Source organism: Molossus molossus, unplaced genomic scaffold (genome assembly GCF_014108415.1).
Source record: "Molossus molossus isolate mMolMol1 unplaced genomic scaffold, mMolMol1.p scaffold_m16_p_11, whole genome shotgun sequence".
NCBI classification, from domain to species: domain Eukaryota; kingdom Metazoa; phylum Chordata; class Mammalia; order Chiroptera; family Molossidae; genus Molossus; species Molossus molossus.
Window position 1 is genome coordinate 83,883,171 of NW_023425346.1, and position 20,884 is coordinate 83,904,054.

A 20,884-nucleotide genomic window follows, 5' to 3' on the forward strand; every position below is an offset into this window, starting at 1 on the left:
GATTAATAACACTTATCACATTGTGATGTTGAAACCTTTAAATGAGGCAATGCAAATAAAGTGTAAACTCAGAACCTGGTACATAATAGGTACACAGTAAATAATTGTTGTCATTCTTTTTTAATATCATGAGCATACAGATTTCAACCCATGTGAAAATTATAAATATGACATAAAGATTGCAAAGTTTTAAGTTGCTCTCTAAAGACTCCTTTAAACTGTTCATTTCTCTATCTGATTTTGCTATTTCTTTTTTCTTTTTTTTATTAATAAATTTTTGTTACAGATGTTTGTCCTTTTTCCCCCACTGATTCACCCCTCCCCCTCCTTCCCTGCCCTGCCCCAGCTTTGTTGTCCATGTCCATTGTTCATGCATACATGCATATAAGTTCTGTGGTTTATCTCTCCCCTACCACCCCCTCTTCTGGAGATTGTCAGTCTGTACCCCACTTCCACGTCTCTGGGACTACCCCATTCCTCAGACTGTTATGTTCATTATATTCCACAAATAAGTGAGATCATACGATACTTGTCTTTCTCTGTTTGGCTTGTTTCACTTAGGATAATACTTTTCAGGTCCCTCCATGTCATCTCAAAGGATAAGAGATCTTTCTTTCTTACAGCTGCATAGTACTCCATTGTGTATATGTACCACTGCTTTTTTATCCATTCGTCTATTGATGGACACTTGGGCTGTTTCCAGATCTTAGCTATTGTAAATAGTGCTGCTACAAACATGGGGGTACATCTATTCTTTCTGATTGGTGTTTCAGGCTTCTTAGGGTATATTCCTAGAAGTGGGATCACTGGGTCAAATGGAAGTTCAATTTTTAATTTTTTGAGGTAACACCATAGTGTTTTCCATAGTGGCTGCACCAGTCTGCATTCCCACCAGCAGTGTACTAGAGTACCCTTTTCTCCACACCCTCGCCAACACTTGTTGTTTGATGATTTGTTGATGGCGACCATTCTGACAGGCGTGAAGTGATACCTCATTGTTGTTTGAATTTGCATCTCTCTGATGATTAGTGATGTTGCGCATTTTTTCATATGTCTCCTGGCCATTTGTATGTCCTGTTTGGAGAGGTGTCTATTTAGTTCCTCTGCCCTTTTTTTAATTGGGTTCTTTGTCTTCCTTTTGTGGAGTTGCGTGAGCACTCAATATATATGGGAAATTAACCCCTTATCTGATATATCATTGGCAATTATGCTCTCCCATACAGTGGGTAGCCTTTCCGTTTTGATTATTGTATCTTTCGCTGTGCAGAAGCTTCTGAGTTTGATGTAGTCCCATGTGTTCATTTTCTCCTTTGTTTCTATTGCCTTAGGTGATGTATCAGTGAAAATTCTGCTGCGTATGATGTCTGAAATTTTGTTGCCTACAGTTTCTTCAAGGATTTTTATGGATTCATGAGTCACATTTAAGTCTTTTATCCATTTTGAGTTTATTTTTGTGTAGGGTGTAAGTTGATGGTCTAGTTTCATTTTTCTGCATGTAGCTGTCCAATTTTCCCAACACCATTTGTTAAAGAGGCTGTCCTTACTCCACTGTATGCTCTTGCCACCTTTGTCAAATATTAATTGAGCATATTGCCTTGGGTCCGTTTCTGGGTTTTCTGTTCTGTTCCACTGGTCTGTATGCCTGTTCTTGTGCCAGTACCAGCCTGTTTTGATTACAGTGGCTTTGTAGTATAACCTGAAATCTGGTAATGTGATTCCTATCCAACTTTGTTCTTTTCGAGATTGCTGTGGCTATTCGAGGTCTTTTTTGGTTCCATGTGAACTTTTGAAGTACTTGTTCTAATTCTGTGAAGTATGCCGTTGATATTTTGATGGGGATTGCATTGACTCTATAGATTGCTTTGGGTAATATGGACATTTTAATGATGTTAATTCTTCCAATCCATGAACAGGGTATGTGCTACCACTTTTTTATATCTTCCTCTATTTCTTTTTTCAATGACCTGTAGTTTTCAGCAAATAGGTCCATTATTTCTTTGGTTAAGTTTATTCCTAGGTATCTTCATTTTTTTGCCGCAATGGTACATGGGATTGTTTTCTTAGTTTCTCTTTCTGTGAGTTCATCATTGGTGTATAAGAATGCCATTGATTTCTTGACGTTAATTTTGTATCCTGCTACTTTCCAAAGTCATTTATTAAGTCTAGTAAATTTTTGATAGAGTCTTTGGGATTTTCTAGGTATAGTATCATGTCATCTGCAAATAATGAGTTTCACTTCCTCCTTTCCCACTTGGATCCCTTTTATTTTTTCTTCCTGTCTGATTGCTGTGGCTAAGACTTCCAGTACTATGTTAAATAAGAGTGGCGAAAGTGGGCATCCTTGCCTTGTTCCTGTTCTTAAGGGAAATGCTTTTAGTTTTTGCCCATTGAGTATGATGTTGGCTGTAGATCTTTCATATATGGCCTTTATTATGTCTAGATATGATCCCTATATTCCCACATTTCTGAGTGTTTTTATCAGAAATAGATGCTGAATTTTGTCGAAGGCTTTTTCGGCATCTATCGATATGATCATGTGGTTTTTATTCTTCATTTTATTTATGTGGTGTATCACGTTTATTGATTTGCAAATATTGTACCAGACTTGCATCCCTGGGATGAATCCCACTTGGTCATGGTGGATAATTTTTTTGGTGTATTGCTGGATCCGATTTGCTAGTATTTTGTTCAGGATTTTGGTGTCTATGTTCATCAGGGATATTGGCCTGTAGTTTTCTTTCTTTGTAGTGTCTTTTTCTGGTTTTGGAATTAGAATTATGCTGACTTCATAAAACGAGTTTGGAAGTCTTCCTTCTTCTTGAATTTTTTGAAATCGTTTGAGGAGAATGGGTGTTAGTTCTTCTTTGAATGTTCGGTAAAACTCCCCCATGAAGCCATCCGGGCCTGGGCTTTTGTTTGCTGGGAGAGTCTTGATTACATCTTCAATTTCTTCTGTTGTTATTGGTCTGTTCAAGTTTTCTATCTCTTACTGGTCCAGTTTTGTGAGACTATGTGTTTCTAGAAATTTGTCCATTTCGCTTAGATTGTCAAATTTGTTGCCATATAATTGTTCATAGTAATTGTTAACGATCTTTAGTATTTCTGTGGTGTCAGTTGTTACTTCTCCTCTTTCATTTCTGATTTTGTGTATTTGGGTTCTCTCTCTTTGTTTCTCGGCGAGTCTTGCTAAGGGTCCATCAATCTTGTTAATCTTTTCAAAAAACCAGCTCTTTGTTTCATTGATCCTTTGAATTGTTTTTTTGGACTCTATGTTGTTCATTTCTGCTCTGATCTTTACTACAGTATTTCCTTCCTTCTACTTGCTCTGGGATTTTCTTTATGTTTGCTCTCTAGTTCTTTAGGTTGTGAGGTTATATAGTCTATTAGAGATTTTTCTTGTTTTTTGAGGTAGGCCGGTAGTGCTATGAACTTCCCTCTCAGAACTGCTTTTGCTGCATCCCATAGATTTTGTGTTGTTGTGTCTTCATTTTCATTGGTTTCCAGGAAGTTTTTGATTTCTTCCTTGATCTCCTCGGTGACCCATTAGTTGTTTAATAACATGCTATTTAGCTTCCATGTGTTCAAATGTGTGTTCTTCTTGTAATTGATTTCTAGTTTCATGCCATTGTGATCTGAAAAGATGCTTGATATAATTTCAGTCTTCTTGACCTTGTAGAGACTTAGTTTGTGCCCTAACATGTGGTCTATCTTTGAGAATGTCCCATGTGCACTTGAGAAGAATGTGAATTTTGTAGTTTTGGGGTGTAATTCTCTGTAGATATCTATTAAATCCATTTGGTCTAGTGCTTCATTTAGAGTCTCTGTTTCCTTGCTAATTTTTTGTCTAGAGGATCTATCCAGTGATGTCAGCGGGGTGTTGAAGTCCCTGCTATGATTGTATTGCTATTGATTTCTCCTTGGAAGTCCTCCAGAAGATTTTTAATATATTTTGGTGCTCTTATATTGGGTGCATATATGTTTATAAAGGTTATATCTTCCTGTTGGATAGATCCTTTCAATATTATGTAGTGGCCTTCTTTGTCTCTAGTTATGGCCCTCATTTTGAAATCTATTTATCAGATATGAGTATTACTACCCCAGCATTTTTTTTCCTTTCCATTTGCTTGGAAGATTTTTTCCATCCCTTCACTTTCAACCTATGTGAGTCTTTTGTTGTTAGGTGGGTCTCTTGTAAACAACATATAGATGAGTCATGCTTTCTTATCCAATCATCTACTCTGTGTCTTTTTATGGGAGCATTCAATCTATTTACATTTAAGGTGATTATTGATACGTACTTATTTATTGCTATTTTTGTTTAGTGTGGTTCTATTTTTCTTCCTATTTCTCCTGCTAATTACAGCAGTCCTTTGAACATTTCTTGCAGTGTTGGTTTGGTGCTAATGTATTCCCTTAGTCTTTTTTTTTTTTTTTTTTTTTGTCTGAGAAGCTCTTTATTTGACCTTCTATTTTGAGTGATAGCCTTGCGGGTAGAGTAGTATTGGATTCAGATTCTTGTTTTTTCATGACCTTAATTACCTCATGCCATTCCTTTCTAGCCTGTAGTCTTTCTGTTGAGAAGTCAGCTGAGAGCCTTATAGGGTTTCCTTTGTAGGTAACCTGTTGCTTCTCTCTTGCTGCTTTTAGGATTCTCTCTGTCTTGAATTTTTGGCACTTTGATTACTATGTGTCTTGGTGTGGGCTTGTTTGAGTTCTTCTTACTTGGAGCTCTCTGTGCTTCTTGAACTTGAATACCTTCTTCCTTCACCAAATTAGGGAAGTTTTCTGTCACTATTTCTTCAAATATATTCTCTAACCCTTGCTCATTTTCTTCTTCTTCGGGGACTCCTATGATGCCATTGTTATTGTGTTTCCAGTTGTCCCACAGTTCTCTTAAGCTGTTTTCCTGTTTTTTAATTATTTTTTCCTTTTGGTTTTCTGATTGGTTGATTTTTTTCTACCCTATCTTCTAATTCACTGATCCGGTCCTCAGCTTCCTCTACTCTGCTATTTAGACTTTCCAATGTGTTTTTTATTTCTGATATGTCATTCTTCATTTCTTCTTGGTGGTTTTTAATTTCCATCTGGTTGATTTTCAATATTTCTATGTCTTTACTCATGGTGCTCATGTCCTTACACATGCTGTTGAGCTTCCTCTGAATTCTAGTTCTGTTAACTTGCTTAACTACACCTCATTTATCTCATCTTCGGTAGAGGTCTGTTGTTCTTTCATTTGGCTTTTGTTTCTGTTTTTCATCATTTTGGCTATCACAGTGGGCTTTGGAGCCTGCCAAATTTTCCCTGTGGTTGTTGGTGTTCTGCTGTTTGTGGCTCCCTCTCCTGGGTTTGGATGAGGCAGGGAGGACTCACTTTAAACACCAGGGAATGGTAGTTATCCTCTAGCTCTTTTGCCTGGAGGCTATTAGTAGCAGTCACCTGAAGAACCTTGGTTTCTGAGTTGACTGAAAAACTCCCTCAGTTGCTCAGTGTTAGAGGATTTCCAGAGGGTGGGGCAGATGCTGATTTTTAATGGGCCTCAATTAGCATTTTAATGGCCGCCAGGTGGGGTTGAATCTCTGAGGGAGGGGCCACCACCTCTCCCCAGGGTCCTGGGAAGGAGTAAGATGACCAGTCCTGCGTGGCTGCACTCAGCAAAAGCTCTGAGCACCCTCCAAATCCCGAGTGTCCCCACACAGTTCCGGTCCAGTCTGCCATCCCTCTGCGGGAGCCCAAGGTGAGTGGCTGCTGCCAATTTAGCCTCTGTCTGGGCTCTGTATCGTGGAGCCGCCTGGGACTTTAACCCAAGGGCGCTGCTCCCAGCCGAGGGCGTAGCACCCAACCGAGGTCGCAGTACCCAGCCAAGGGCGTAGCAACCAGCCGAGGTGGCCGCAGGTCCCAGCCGAGGCAGCTGCTGGTCCCAGACAAGGCCACAGGACCCAGCCGAGGGCGCAGCTTCCAGCCGAGTCCCCTGGTCCCAGCCCAGGCCTCTGGTTCCCGCCCAGGCCGCTGCGGACCGTGGGCTCCCGGTCCCCTCTCGTGTCCTCACAAGCCTACCAGAATTGAGTCAGTGTCCCTGGTTGTGTGGTCCTCCAAGGTGCCTTTCGGTTGCCCCTTCCTGACGATTTGTCTTTATTTTCGTTGTAAATTTTCCCAGTTTGGTCCCGGGAGATGGTCTGTGTAGCTCCATTCACTCCGCCGCCATTTTTTCTCTCCGCTATTTCTTTTTTAAAAAATTTTTTTCTTTATTGATTTTAGAGAGAGAGAGATAGAAACATCAATGAGACAGAACATCGATTGTCCACCTCCTGCATGCCACCACTGGGGATCGGGCCCACAACCTGGGCATGTGCCCTGACCGGTAATCAAACCGAGAACCTCTTGGTACAGGGTCGACACTCAATCACTGAGTTACCCTGGCTGGGCTGATTTTGCTATTTATTAATTCCATTGCACATCAGTATTTCTCTAGTGATGTTCAATTAAAAGAATATCAGCACATTTGAAAAAGAGTCAAAGATGATTTTATGCATTTAGTATTTTCTAGTGTCCTATAGACAATGACTCCATGAATGTTTGATGATTTAGGGAATGAACAATTCTTGAAAGGAATAGCCCTAAACAGAGAAGACATAAAGTCTTTGAAATCTTTAAAGTCCTTCATGGAATGGATATACGCTGGAATTATTTTTTAATATTTCAAGATTGTTGTCATGATATTTTAAAAATGTTAAATCATAATGAACTTATTGTGAACCAAATATTTTTTAGCAATTTCTGCATATGAAGAAGTACCAAGTCAATATATTTTCAAATATTCTTACTTCAGACAAGGATAACAACATATGATGAGAAACTTCCATCTTTTAAACATAGTCCAAGGGTTTTTTTTTCTCATTCAAAACTAATATGCTAATTCTTATTTAAAGTAGCTGAAATAAAAATGTCTAATACTGACATGATTAAACATGAGCAGAGTAAATTCTATACCATTTTAAAAATAAAATAGGTTAATTTTAAGAACACTTTAATTTCATGATTCTCATTTGTGTACATTGCTCTTAATATTCAAAGACATGAATGCTTAGAATTTTTTCTTTTCATAGAATGGCCATGTTAATATATGAAAGTTGTTTAATAACTGAAAAGCAGAAAACTGAAACTATAAAAAATGAGAAAATATCCATAAAATATCCTTTACCGGTTAGCAAAAGTCCTTCTGAAGATTCCTAAATATTCCTTATCCTTTTGATCAGCAGATGCCAGCTGCTAAGTCCAATGTGAAAATGGGGACCACGAGAACCCCGCTAAACTTAGATTATAAGAATTGTTTTTAAAATTTTATACCATCTGTGTATATTAAAACAAAAAAAATTGCCAGTTCTTGAAATAAATAACCTAGGGACAATTCAGATTCTACTGAGAAAAATTAATGTGAAATAATTTTTAAAATAAAAATATCTGCCTAAAGTCCCCAAGCAGGGTCTGTCAAATCTTTTCACCCATATTCCAAATACAAGCTAAGACGATGTTCCAAAAGACAAGACCTTTCTTCTGAGCATACAGCAATCATCCGCTGAGCACCTACTGTATGCGAGGCACTATTACAGGTTCTCAGAAAACAGCCATGCAGAGGAACATTTTCCCACCTATATTTTAGTTAACATAAACTAACAGTTAATAAGGTAATAGTGAATAACATTGAATGCTTTTTAGTAGAGATACTTTGTGTGAAGAAAAACAAATTAGGGTCAGAGAACTGGAAGTGACGTGGAGTTGGGGGGACTAGTTCAGAGAAGGGCCCCCTAAGCAACATTGAGCAGAGAGTGTGTGATCTGAAGGGGCCGGTCATGCAAAGGCCTGAGGGAGGAGGTTTCCGGAGACAGTGGTGAGAATAGCTCTTATGTAGGGACGAGTTGGAGCACTTGAAAGGCAAAAAGGCCAACATGATTGGAAAAGAATGAGGTAGGAAGGGTGGTAGGAGAGATGGGTCAGAAGTAAGCAGAGAGCGAGTAAATAGGGTCTGTAGCTAGGCTTAGGAGTTTAATTCTATTTTAAGTTGTCTGAGAGTTGGCAGGTTTTGACCAGAAAAGTAATATAATGTGTGTATTTATGATCTATGCATTTAAAAGATGAATTGAGGCCTAGCCAATTTGGCTCAGCCGTTGGAGCGTCGGCCCATGGCTGGAAGAGTCGTGGGTTTGATTCTGGTCAAGGGCACGTACTTTGGTTGCGGTTCGGTCCCGGCCCTGATTGGGGTCTTGCAGGAGGCAGCTGATTGATGTGTCTCTCACACATTGATGTTTCTCTCTCTCTCCCCCTTTCACTCTATCTAAAGCTAAGTGGGAAAAGTTCCCTCAGTGAGGATTAAAAAAAAAAAGATGAGTTGAGCTGTGGGAGTGGGGGAAGGAGGAGCAATGAGGTATTTACATGAGTCCAGGGACTAGGCTTTCAAAATGCTATGAAATGTAGACGTGTGGAGCCAGCGGAGCTTGCTAATGGATACAATGTAGGGTGAGAAAAAAGGGAAAAAAGATGTTTTATCTAATTTAGATGAATTTGTTTCACTTTCACGCCAGTTGTCGTTGTCATGGAGATAAAGGCTAAAATTCAGTGCAATCTCCACGAAATTCTAACTGCTGTGTCCTTTGTAAATACCCAATACCATATTCTCTTTTTTTCTTTTCTTTTCTTTTTGTCCATCACTATTTATCCCCCCATACCCTCCTCCACCTCCACCCAGCCCTCCCCTCCCCAACGGTCACCACACTGTTGTTCATGTCCACGAGTTCTTTTTTGTTGTTGTTGTTCCCTTTTTAACTCAATACCATAATTTCGAACACTAGTTTTTTAGTGCTGTCTCCAATTACCTTTGGTGGCAGAACAGATCGTATCATGAAATCATGCAAAGATTGCTCCAGTATGCTTCTGTACAAATTAAAAAAAAAAAATCCTCTAATTTTCTCTCTACTTCCCATTCTATTTTGACATGAAATTGTATTAACAGTCACTAAAAATGATAATTATATTCTATTTCAAATATATTTCAGGTAGGTCATAAAGTCTCAATTAAGCCTAAAAATAATAATGAAAAAATACAGTGGATGAGTTGTGTGCTGTAATCAAAAGAGAGTAGTGTGGTCTATAGTCTTCACGGAATGTATCCAACTGTGCCACAGGAGTTTTTATTCAGATGCGAACTTCTATCCAGATGTGTTCAGTGAGCTCCATGAGGTCTTTGCCAGCTGAGTGGTGATAATTTTTACTCAATATCAAGAGTAAATCAAAGATTACACATTTCACATTATTCAACAGAAATTATTCTGGGCTCCTTTATATGGCATGAAAAGTATACATTTAATTAACATCTCAGAGCTGTGTAAGTTCTATCATGGTCACATACTCTCCTGTGAGTGAAAAACCCAAGATTAAATGCAATCTTCCTGACAGGGACTGTAAGAATGATTAATAGCTATGCTGTAAATAATTTGTTTGAAATCTTGTTCATGTCTTAATAAGGAAATCTTACAAAAATGACCCCTTCTTGATAATGACTTTAGGCTCTGAAAACCTTCTTTGTTTTTTAATTACTATTATTCCTTTTTTATCCTCACCCGAGGACATTTTTCCATTTTTGTTCAGATAGAGTGGGAGGGAGAGAGAGAAACATAGACGTGAAAGGGACACATTGAGTGGCTGCCTCCCGCACAACCCCAACCAGGGTCAGGGAGGAATTGCAACTGAGGTACGTGCCCTCGACCTGAATCGAACCCACGACTCATTGGTCCACGGGCCAACCCTCTACCTGCTGAGCCAAACTGGCCAGCGCTTTTTTGTTTTTTAAAGAAAACTTGTTTTCTTTATTGATTTTTTAGAGTGAGAGGAAGGGAGAGGGAGAGAGAAATAGAAACATCGATGCGAGAGAACATTGATTGGCTGCCTCCTGCATGCCCCCCACTGGGGATTTGGCCTACAATCTGGGCATGTGCCCTGACCAGGAATTGAACCAGCAACCTCTTGGTGGATGGGTCGACGCTCAACCACTGAGCCACACCAGCCAGGCTGAAAACCTTTATTCCATCCTTACAAAATCAATGTGTGACAACACTAAATCTTCTAAAGGAAAGGAAAGAGGTTTGTTTATGACTATGGGAAATAAGGATGCTTTTGATTAAAAAAGCAGGTTTCGAGTTTAAACATGTTTTTTTAACCCTTTTATTTTCCTCACTGACGACTGTTTCTTCCAGAGCACTAAAGATGAATAATGCATGTTCTTCCTGGTATATATAGACTGTAAGGTTGGCTCAGGGTGTTGCAACATTTGGACTCACATCTCACCCAGCCTTTTGACTGAGAGGAGGATGCTATGAAATCACTAGGTGCATTGAAAGTGGAACCATTTCCCACTCATGTTCACCCCAAGCACCCCAGTGAGAACAGATCCTTTAGTGCCTCGGCTGAGGAGCTGAGCGGAGCCCACTACTGACTGTTGGAGAGAGAAGCACCTCTTGTTTTTATTTCTTAAAGAGGTATTCCAACATGAAGGGGTGGACATGAAGAGGTTGACATAACTCACGTAACTGCGAGTCCCATTGCAGAAGAAAAACAAAAACAAATGGTTTGTGGTTCTGTTGAATCAAGCAGTGATGCTACATAAATGTACTAACAGTCCTAGAAAATGCTGCTGCACTCATGCTTGTGAACCCTGGGCCAGAAAGGGAGCAGGTTGTTCCCAGCACCGATGAGCTATGTGTCCAAGAAAGAAGTTGCACCAGCCCTTCCTGGGGGACCCAGCCTCCGGCCTGCCCAGCAAAGCCGCCTGACACGCTGCCCATCCCAGCCACCAGAGAGGAGGCTGTTCAGGGACAAGTTGGGGAGAGCTTCATCTCACACTGGCTGGGGAAAACTAAGGGGGAAAAAGCCCTATTTTATTCTTTTAATACAGTTCTCAGCAGGAAGATCAGGATAGGAGGTTCCCGCCTGCTCCAGATTAAAGGAACCCGCAGTTTCCAGGTGAAGAAGGGGGGTTCCTTGTCCAGCATTCGCCGGGTCGGCAGCTTAAAGAGCAGCAAGTTATCACGGCAGGACTCAGAGTCTGAGGCTGAGGAGCTGCAGCTGTCCCAGAGCAGGGACACTGTCACTGACCTAGGTAACATAGAGGAGTGGGGTGTGCAGGGACGTGGGGGGTAGGAAGACAGGGCCCAAACCCTGAAACAGCTGAAGTCCATTTTCTTACACATCGGAAGATGGAGGGCAGAGCTGTAGGTTAGACCTTTCATTCAGTCTGGAAACCACACTGCCCTCTGGAGCCGGGCTGCTCCAACCTCGGTGTGCACAGGGGTCACCGGGGAATCCTGATGACATGCAGATTCTGAATCAGTCGGGGGTGGGGGCCTGAGAACATAGACATCTGCAGGCTTCCTGGTGAGGTAGATGCTGCTGGTTTGAGCAGTGAGGACAGAGTATACATCTGGGAGAGAAAACACTTTAATGACAGGGCAGTTTTTGAAATCCAGCTATTTCTTCTGATCGGGAACTTTAAAGCAAAATGTAGGTATTCCCTCGGGGACAGCTAGTGAAAGGTCTTCTATGTGTTAAAGTCTCTATTTCACATTAAAAGCAACCAAGATATCAGAGAAGAGTGAATGTCTAGAGCTGACAATTAGGGACCTTCAACAAGTCAGTGTCTCGGGAATGTGTTTTCTCTAGTTGAACAATGGGAATAATTCTCTTTACTTCATGCCTACACTGCAGGGATGCTCTAAAGATAAATTAGGGGGTGACTATAAAGCGTGTTAAACACCTGAGGGTGAGGTTTATACACAATCAGTGCATTGGGGCAGGAGATTGTCACTGTAGGATCTGAAGAGACTCTGAATCCCCAAATGGGTTAGTCCTGTTGGCTCTGGTATCACCTTAAGAGAAAGGAAGAAGATACGCAGGCAAGCAGATAAGACCCACCAGCGGCCTCGAGTTTAACTGTTCAGTAAAAGCTGAGGCACACTTTCTTTGCCAGTCAGTGTCTTTCTGGGTAAATTGTTTCAGAACTTAGGAAATGTGGGTAAATTACCAATCAAGTCTGCTGAAATAGAAGCTGGGTATATCTCATCAAAGTGAGTTTAAAATAGGAAATGTTTTTACACCTATCCACCCTCACCTTTGAAAATAGCTAATTTATGTGTTACTTAAGATTCAGCTTGTGTTTTAAGGAGACAAGAGAAGAAACCCTGTGACTTTTGTTACAGGTCTAAAACGGTAGCAGTATCATCAGTTAGTTTTGGGGGGAATTAATATTTGAATTGGTCAACTTAGCCTGACCAGTTGAGTCAAATTGCCAGGCTAGACTCATGGTTTTGTCATAGAAAAGACCCAGAAAAGCTCTTAGATTTTAGAACAAAGCTTCGTTGATTAGTATACTAAGTAGTAAATTCCTGAGAGATGTCTCCTTCATATTTTCCCACAGAAGGAAACTCTTTTTTGTCCATGATTAGACACAATTGCTTCCAAATTCCCTTTATTTTCCCAAGGCACCTGCCCATCTCTAAAATAACTCTGATAACACAGCCAGGTATGTTAGGGACAGTAGCACCGGCCATAGTTACACCAGTGGTGGAGGCAGAAGCACACTGTGCCACTGCAGGTCACTTGGTGTCCCTACCTAACTATACCTGCAAGGTCTGGGCAGTCTGGAATGGATTTGGGTACACTCACCCAATAACTTGCTCATCTCAGCAATTCAAGGACTTGACCCTGTTTTTTATTCTGCTCCCATGTCTCAGAATGGAAGCCACCATAACAGAGGTCAGAAATGTCTTTGCAATTGCCAGTTCAGCTGGTGGTGAAGGGAACAGCTCCTATTAATATTCCTCCACTAAAATCAATGTTATGCCCTGAAACCCACTGGGCTATGGTAGTCTGCCCTAGGATTCAAAAGCATGGAGAATTGTACCATACCAAGGTGCTTTCCAAGGAGACCGAACAATACAACCTCTCTTGGTATTTTTCTTTTGAAGAAGGGAGTCCTTGGAGTGCAAGTGAGCCCAGCATTGAGCCAGAAGGAATGAGTACTGCGGGCACAGAGGACACCTACCACAGGAACATGTCATGGCTTCATGTGAGTAGGACTCTCAGAACCCTGAGATCGATTTCTTTTGGCATTGGGAAAGATCCATAATGGGAGGGCCAAAGAGTATACTAAAACCATCCATCCAATTTAATCTCCAACAGAAAACAGAGGCTTATATTTCAGTGGAAACTCTTAGCACTCACGATGATTGGTATTCTGCTGGATAATATTCCTTTTAAGTTTAAGACCAAGGGTTCTTGATTATGGCTGGCTTACGGGTCAGTGTAACTCAGGGAAAACCATGAGTCGCTAGGTCAGAGTGGTGGTTAACACAGCTGGAGTGACACAGCGCGATCAGTTTTATACAGGTCTTCACAAATGCTGAGAGCAAGGTCATGGTGTCAGTCTCGAGTCCATAGTAAATCAAACGGTGAGCCAGAGTATGGAGACTCTAAGATGAAGAAGGTCGCACTTCAAAGGGCTAGCCAGAGGACACAAGCAGGAGGGGTCCCAAGGAAACTGATCATAGATTAGAGTTCAAGGTTCAAGCGGGCCACGAAGGAGAAAGGTAAGGAAACAAAGCATCAGTCCACAATTGGCAGGGTACTGCCAGCACTGTCACTTATCTTAGAAATGGACTGTCACCGCCTCCTCCGTTCCATGTGACCTCCTGGTAGGGTCAGATAAGGGCTGGCTGGTGCATGATGCTCTTCGGTTTACAGGGCTGTGCTTTACTATCGAAGGAGTCCGCAGAAAGGCCTGATGTTGAGGGTTTCTGAGGCAGCTGTTTTTAAAGTAAATTTTTTAGCGGAGCCCAACCTACATATTGAAAAACATGCAAAACCTATGTGTATAACTCAATACATCAATACATTTTCACCAAGTGAGCACATCTGTGTAACCACCACCATGTGGAGAACCCGAGCAACACCTTAGAAGTCCTCCACAGGCCACCTACCAGTCACTCCCCTCCCCCAACAGTAACAGCATTGTAACTTCTAACACTGTAGAGTAATTGTGTCTGTTTTTGAAATGCATATAATTATATCATAGGCTAATACTCTGTTGTGTCCTTTCTTTTGCTCATGGAAATGTAAGTCCTCGAGCTGTGTTTTTCTTCTAGATGGCTTATATATTCTTGACTAGATCGACTTCCATTTAGAATTACCTTGTCAATTTCCATGAAAAAAGCTTCCAAAGCAGCCTTGCATTGGATATAAAGATCATTTGAAATTGAAAAATTGACACCTTTATTATAGTGAGTCTTCTCATGTATAAAAGGGCCTAGCTCTTCATTGATTTATGTCCCTCCTCTTATATTTGGACCTTTTTAATTTCTTTTAATAATGCTTTTTTGTTTTCCACTGGTATTCTATATGCAAACACTCTGGAAGTGTGTTTAAATGCTTAACAGTTAAACACTTTAAAAATATTTAGAAGAAATCAGTGATGATACCTAGACCTAAAAATTTCCTTGTAGGGAAGTTTTTTATTATAGATTCAATTTATTAATGTGATTAAAACCATTCAGATTTTCTATTTCCTCTGGGAGCAGTTTACTAAATAGATTTTTATCCCTAGGAATTTGTTGATTTAATCCAATTATTTCCCTTTATTACCAAAACGATATTTATAATATTCTCTCAAATCATTTTTAATTCTGTAGGACCTATATTGATGTGCCTTCATATTTTCTGATATTGGTAGGTTATATTTTTTTCTGGGTTTTTTTTTTTTTTTTTTATTGTTGAAAATATTACAGATGTTCCTCCTTTTTTCCCCCACTGTCCCCTCCTCCTTGCTCCCATCCCCCTCCGGCTTCCCCCAAACTAATGTCTGTGCTTATTGGTTGTGCATATATGCATATAAATTCTTTGGTTTATCTCTTCCCACCCCCATCCTTCTGAGGTTTGTTAGTCTATTTCCTACTTCCATAACTCTGGATTTTGATCAACAGCTTATTTTGTTCATGATGTTTCTTAAATAAGTGAGATCATGTGGTACTTGTCTTTCTCTGACTGGCTTATTTCACTCAGCATAATACTCTCCAGGTCCCTCCATGTTGTCTCAGAGGGTAAGAGATCTTTCTTTCTTACAGCTGCATAGTATTCCATTGTGTACATGTACCACAGCTTTTTTACCCATTCATCTACAGATGGGCACTTGGGCTGTTTCCAGATCTTAGCCACTGTAAATAGTGCTGCTATGAACATGGGGGCACATATATTCTTTCTGATTGGTGTTTCAGGCTTCTTAGGATATATTCCTAGAAGTGGAATCACTGGGCCAAATGGCAGTTCAATTTTTAATTTCTTGAGGAAACACCATATTGTTTTCTATAGTGGCTGCACCAGTCTGCATTCCCACCAGCAGTGTTCTAGAGTCCCCTTTTCTCCACACTCTCACCAACACTTGTTGTTTGAGGATTTATTGATGGCAGCCATTGTGGCAGGTATGAGTTGATACCTCGTAGTTGTTTTAATTTGCATCTCTCTGATGATTAGTGATGTTGAGCATTTTTTTTCATATGTCTCCTGGCCATTTGTATGTCCTGTTTGGATAAGTGTCTATTCAGGTCCTCTGCCCACTTTTTAATTGGATTCTTTGTCTTCCTTTTGTTGAGTTGTGTGAGTACTCTCTATATAAATTTTTTTCTGTTTTTTGATGTCTTACTAAAAGTTTGTTGATTTTATTAAGCAAGGACCAGCTTTTGGTTTTGTTGTTTTGAAATGTTTGATTTTTTTTTCAATAATTTCTGATATTATCTTTATTACTTCCTTCTACTTTCTTTGAGTTTAATTTTTTTCTTTTCTTAACTTCTTGATATAGGTACTTACATATTGACTTTTAACCACTTTACTAGCATATTCATTTAAAGCTATAAATGTTCTCTAGGGACAGCTTTAGCTGCTACATCAAATGTTCATTATCATTCCATTAAAATATTTTTAAATTCACATTTTGATCATAATTGATTATATGTATTTCAAAGTCCACAGCTGATAACTTCTAATATGTGAATTTATTATCTTCTCCTCATCCTGCTCCTTTATATGCATAGCCATTTTGTTGACTTCTAGACATGGTAGATGAAAAATTATAGAAACACAGAGGTGAATACATGTCTTACATCTATCAAAACTCACAGAATGTACAACACCAAGAGTGAACCCTCATGTAAACTGAGGACTTTGAGTGATAATGATATGTCTGTGCAGGTTCATTGATGAGAACAAATGCTCCACTCTGGTACAGTATGTGGATGATAAAGCAGGCTATGCATGTGTGGAGGCAGGGGTATATGGGAACTCTCTGTACCTTCTGCTCAAGTTTGCTATGAACCTAAAACTGCTCTCAAACAAAGTTTATTCATTTTTAGAAATTATAGAATTATAGAGGGTCCAGATGACATCTCCCTCCAGAGATGTTCACCCTATCCTCTGGCAAACAGCAAAGAATATCACCTCAGTCCAATCAGGAACTAAGTTGACTTGACTTGTACTATTTCTATCCCTTCCTCTCCTGCCAGATACACACTTCTTACTATAAAGCCTTTCGAGGTTTACAGTGAGAGTTTTAGGTGTGTCCTAGGGCCCTTCATTCTTGATGGGTCAGAAACTCTAATTTTGTTTACCCATCACAGTGAAATTGCCAAAATCTCCACTGCTTTGTCCTCTGATTTCTGCTTGGCCTTACTCAATCAGCAAATTCCTAGAAGAAAAAAGTCGCCAAGCAACATCCCTCGGCAGAATTTTAAAATTATACATTGCTAGGTCACCTCCACCTCCTCCCCAGATCTACTAAATCGGAATCTCCTAAAAAACTAGTCAGTAATATGTTAATTTTTATGCATTTTTTTACTTGCATTTTTTGTTTTGTTTTTTTGTTGTTGTTGTTGTTAAGCTATCTGGGTATTTCTCTTAAACAGCCATATTTGACAATGACAAGGGAAACCTTACAGTTCTTACATGTGCCCTACCTCATACCAGTATCAATAGGAATATCAGGTATATTTAGTGAATCTTGAGAGAGATATGGATATTCTGCTCAGACAACATTTACACATTTTTTTTGAAAACTTTGATGAGTATGAGGTATTGATAGCTGTGCTTGACAGGGGTATGAAGTTGATGGTTATTGCTGTTTTTCATTGTCTCAAAATAACCAAAGCCTCATAATCCTAAGGAGGTGTGTGGCGTCCCTGCCTAGCAGGTTAGATTGACCTTCCCCACGTAGACTTACTTTATGCTCTGCGTCCAATATGTCACACAGTCTCTTCCAGGTTAAGGGTCGGGGTAGAAACTAGTTTCTGGAAGGGTGGAATCATTCAGATAATTGCTCTGTGCATATTTGACTAACCTTGTGGCTCTAGGAATGCTACTGCCTTTTTGGGAAGGCAACTGAAGAGTTCATTCTGTATCTTAAAATAATTGGATCCTTAAATCATCTGAGTTCTTTTCTGGAATCTGACTTGGGAAGTCCAGGAAATGTGAGGATTTGAGCCAGATCAAGCTACAAACGAGGAGCTAGAATGACCCAAAGACAAAGAAAAATATTAGTTTGTGAAGAGAGGAAATAAAACTCTACAGTGGAGTCAAGGCTCAGTTGAAGGTCATAGGTCAGGGTGGAAGATATAGAAATGTGTTCAAGTTCCATGAAGGTGGGCTTGAGTTAAAGACCATCCCACAGCTGTCAAAGGTCAGCCAGATCCTGAGGACAGAACTCCTCATCAGTTTATGGTCTTCTACCTGACTCCTTCCACAACATAAGAGTTGGAAAAAATAATATATTTAAGTTCAGAATCTTCATTTGAAAGCATATGAAAATCATATTCTCCACAATAATCATTTGAAGTTTTTGGAGATCACTTACACTTTTATTGTTTCAAAAAGATCTTTCTATCAAGTGTGAATGGAGGTAGCTAAAGAAACAAGTACATAAAGGCTCATAACTCTTTGTTCTCTTGTGGGAATTATTGAATCATTGTGGTTTCAAGACCCATCGAGGAAAGTTGACTTTCTAATTTTCCATCTCCCACTCCACATATATGTTCCTAATTTGTCTACACTCTGTTTGCCTGGTTGAGTCTCAGCGATGTGTGCATTCCAGGTCATGATCTTGCTGTGCAATCAGCAAAGCTTTATCTGCACCCACGTTGACTACTGCCACCCACACTGCTACCTGCACCACAGCCGCTCCTGCGCCCGCCTGGTCAGGGCCATCAAGCTGCTGTATGGAGACACCGTGGACTCCCTCCGGGAGAGCAGCAACATCAGCAATGTGACTCTCAGGGGCAAGAAACAGAAAGAGGTGAGTGAATCATCAATAACATGCCAGTTTTCAACAAATCAAACAAGTGTTGGCGAGGGTGTGGAGAAAAGGGGACTCTAGTACGCTGCTGGTGGGAATGCAGACTGGTGCAGCCACTGTGGAAAACAATATGGTGTTACTTCAAAATATTAAAAATTGAACTTCCATTTGACCCAGTGATCCCACTTCTAGGAATATACCCTAAGAAGCCTGAAACACCAATCAGAAAGAATATATGTGCCCCCATGTTCATAGCAGCACTATTTACAGTGGCTAAGATCTGGAAACAGCCCAAGTGTCCATCAGTAGACAAATGGATAAAAAAGCTGTGGTACATAAACACAATGGAGTACTATGCAGGTGTAAGAAAGGAAGATGTCTTATCCTTTGAGCCGACACGGAGGGACCTGGAGAATATTATCCTAAGTGAAACAAACCAAGCAGAGAAAGACAAATGTCACATGATCTCACTTATTTGTGGAATATAATGAACATAACAGTCTGAAGAACAGGGTAGACCCAAAGACATGGAAGTAGGGTACAGACTGACAACCCTCAGGAGAGGGGGTGGGGGAGGGAAGAGATAAATAAACCACAGAACTTATATACATGTATGCATAACCAATGGACATGGACAACAAAGCTGGGGACAGGGTGGGGGAGGAGGGGAAGGAAGGTGTCAATGGGGAGAAAAGGAGAAACATCTGTAACAAAAATAAATTAATAAAAAAATAAAAAGAAAAGAAAAGAATAATAATAATATTCCAGTTTTAGGGAACAGGGTGACCTAATAATATTTTATCTGGAAAGAAAAACTTCAGGCCACTGCAGTTGTGACAGCGCTCTGTGATTCTAAGCAAAGGGAGAAGATGAGTGCAAGAAAGACAAACACTTTGTCTCCGTGACTGTGAACAAACGTGGGATCATTTCCCATGTTTTGTCTTATCTCCATGAATGAATATGAACTCATGGGGTGGTGGTGAGGACTAGATTATTGTGGTAGACAGAATAATCCCCTCAAGATGTCTGCATTTTAGTCCCTGGAACTTGTGAAAACATTACTTCCTGTGGCAAAAAGAATTTTGACTATGTGAATAAAGAAATCTTTATAGGGAGAGTAACCTGAATTATCCAGGTGGGCCTAATGTAATCACGAGGGTCTTTATAAGTGACAAAAGGAGGCAGGGGAGGCAGAAGAGAAGCTGTGACAACAGAGGCAGAGGTCAGAGGGCAGCAGGGCCACAATCCGAGAGAGGCTGGCCGCCTCTAGAGCTGCAGAAGGAAAGGGGTGACTCCCCAAAGCCTCCAGAAGGAGCACAGCCCTGCCAGCCCATCGTACATTTCTGACCTTCAGAACTGTAAGATAGTGAGTTTGTGTTCAGACATGAAGGTTGTGGTCATTTGTTATAGGAACAATAGGAAACGGATACAATTATGCATTAAGAATTAAGTAATACATAATTCAACTACACATATAAATAGATAACAGAGTAATCTTGGTAAAATCAGACCTAGAAACTCCTTCAAGAAACTATTATGCTTTCTAAGCATTCAGCTGCCCCTTCCTGACAGCTGAGCTGGCAGAAGATGAAGTCAGCAGCCGGGCTGCCCTGTTCCTGCCAGGGAAGCCCCGGGTCATCCACCTGCCCCCGAACGGGCATGGTGGCCAAGATGCCTGACTGAGTGCTGCTGCCTGCCCCTGCAGCTGCTTCTCCCCAGTGGCTTTGCAAGAGATTTTTATATAATACCTATTCATTTCAGTGAGCATTCATTGTGCACCTGCTACTGGCGCAGTATTAGGCCAGATAGTCTAGGAGACATGAAAAATAAGTATGAGTCGAGGATCTTTTGCAAGCCAGGTTTGATGGGTCGGGGGAATGAATGACAATTAGATACAAATTAAACAACTAGAGAATATGAGCAAGAACAAAAATTTCACAGTTGAGTTGTATACCAATTTGTAATGTTTTAGCACTTGCAAAGGGATTTTTTAACATTACACTTTTTTTTTTTAAAGTAACATAGGTTCATTGAAGACATTTTGGATAATACCAGAGATCCTAAAAAAAATTGTTTGTATCTCCTGCATCTCATTTAAGTGTGCTAATTCACCTTCTGGGATATGATCTTTTAATATTTTTTGAAGCATCTATGTGAGGATATAAGCCAGGTATATGTCATTAACAAAGTGGTTTGGGATTCTTAGAAACCTTGTACAAGAGATATTGTTCTCCCCATTTTATCGATGAAAAAGTCGAGGCTCAGAAAGATGGGATTGTCCACAATTCACATCTATAATATCTAGATATTCATCTAGACTTTAATTTAAAAATATGGGATATCAAAGTCAGGGCTTTTTAGCTAGACCCTATTGCATCTCATCGCCTTCAAACTACACAAATTCCAAGGGGAAAGCAGGTGGGAAATAGATCAATGTGGGTAACAAATAAACTACATGAATGACATAAAATGATGCTAAATGATGACATAAAAAGAAAAATATACAAATAT

At 40.2% G+C, this 20,884-nt stretch overlaps 1 protein-coding gene across 3 annotated transcripts in view; it reads left to right on the plus strand.

The window, feature by feature from the left end:
- UNC80 (unc-80 homolog, NALCN channel complex subunit) overlaps positions 1-20,884 on the plus strand; it is a 217,818-nt gene that overhangs the window by 112,376 nt on the left and 84,558 nt on the right. For 2 of the 3 annotated variants that reach the window (XM_036254642.1, XM_036254643.1), the window contains exons 27-28: positions 13,011-13,111; positions 18,173-18,373. In XM_036254642.1, coding sequence (XP_036110535.1) covers positions 13,011-13,111; positions 18,173-18,373 — 302 coding nt within the window. Of the gene's footprint in view, positions 1-10,942; positions 11,147-13,010; positions 13,112-18,172; positions 18,374-20,884 lie in introns of all 3 variants that reach the window. The other variant, XM_036254641.1, reaches the window with a different exon arrangement.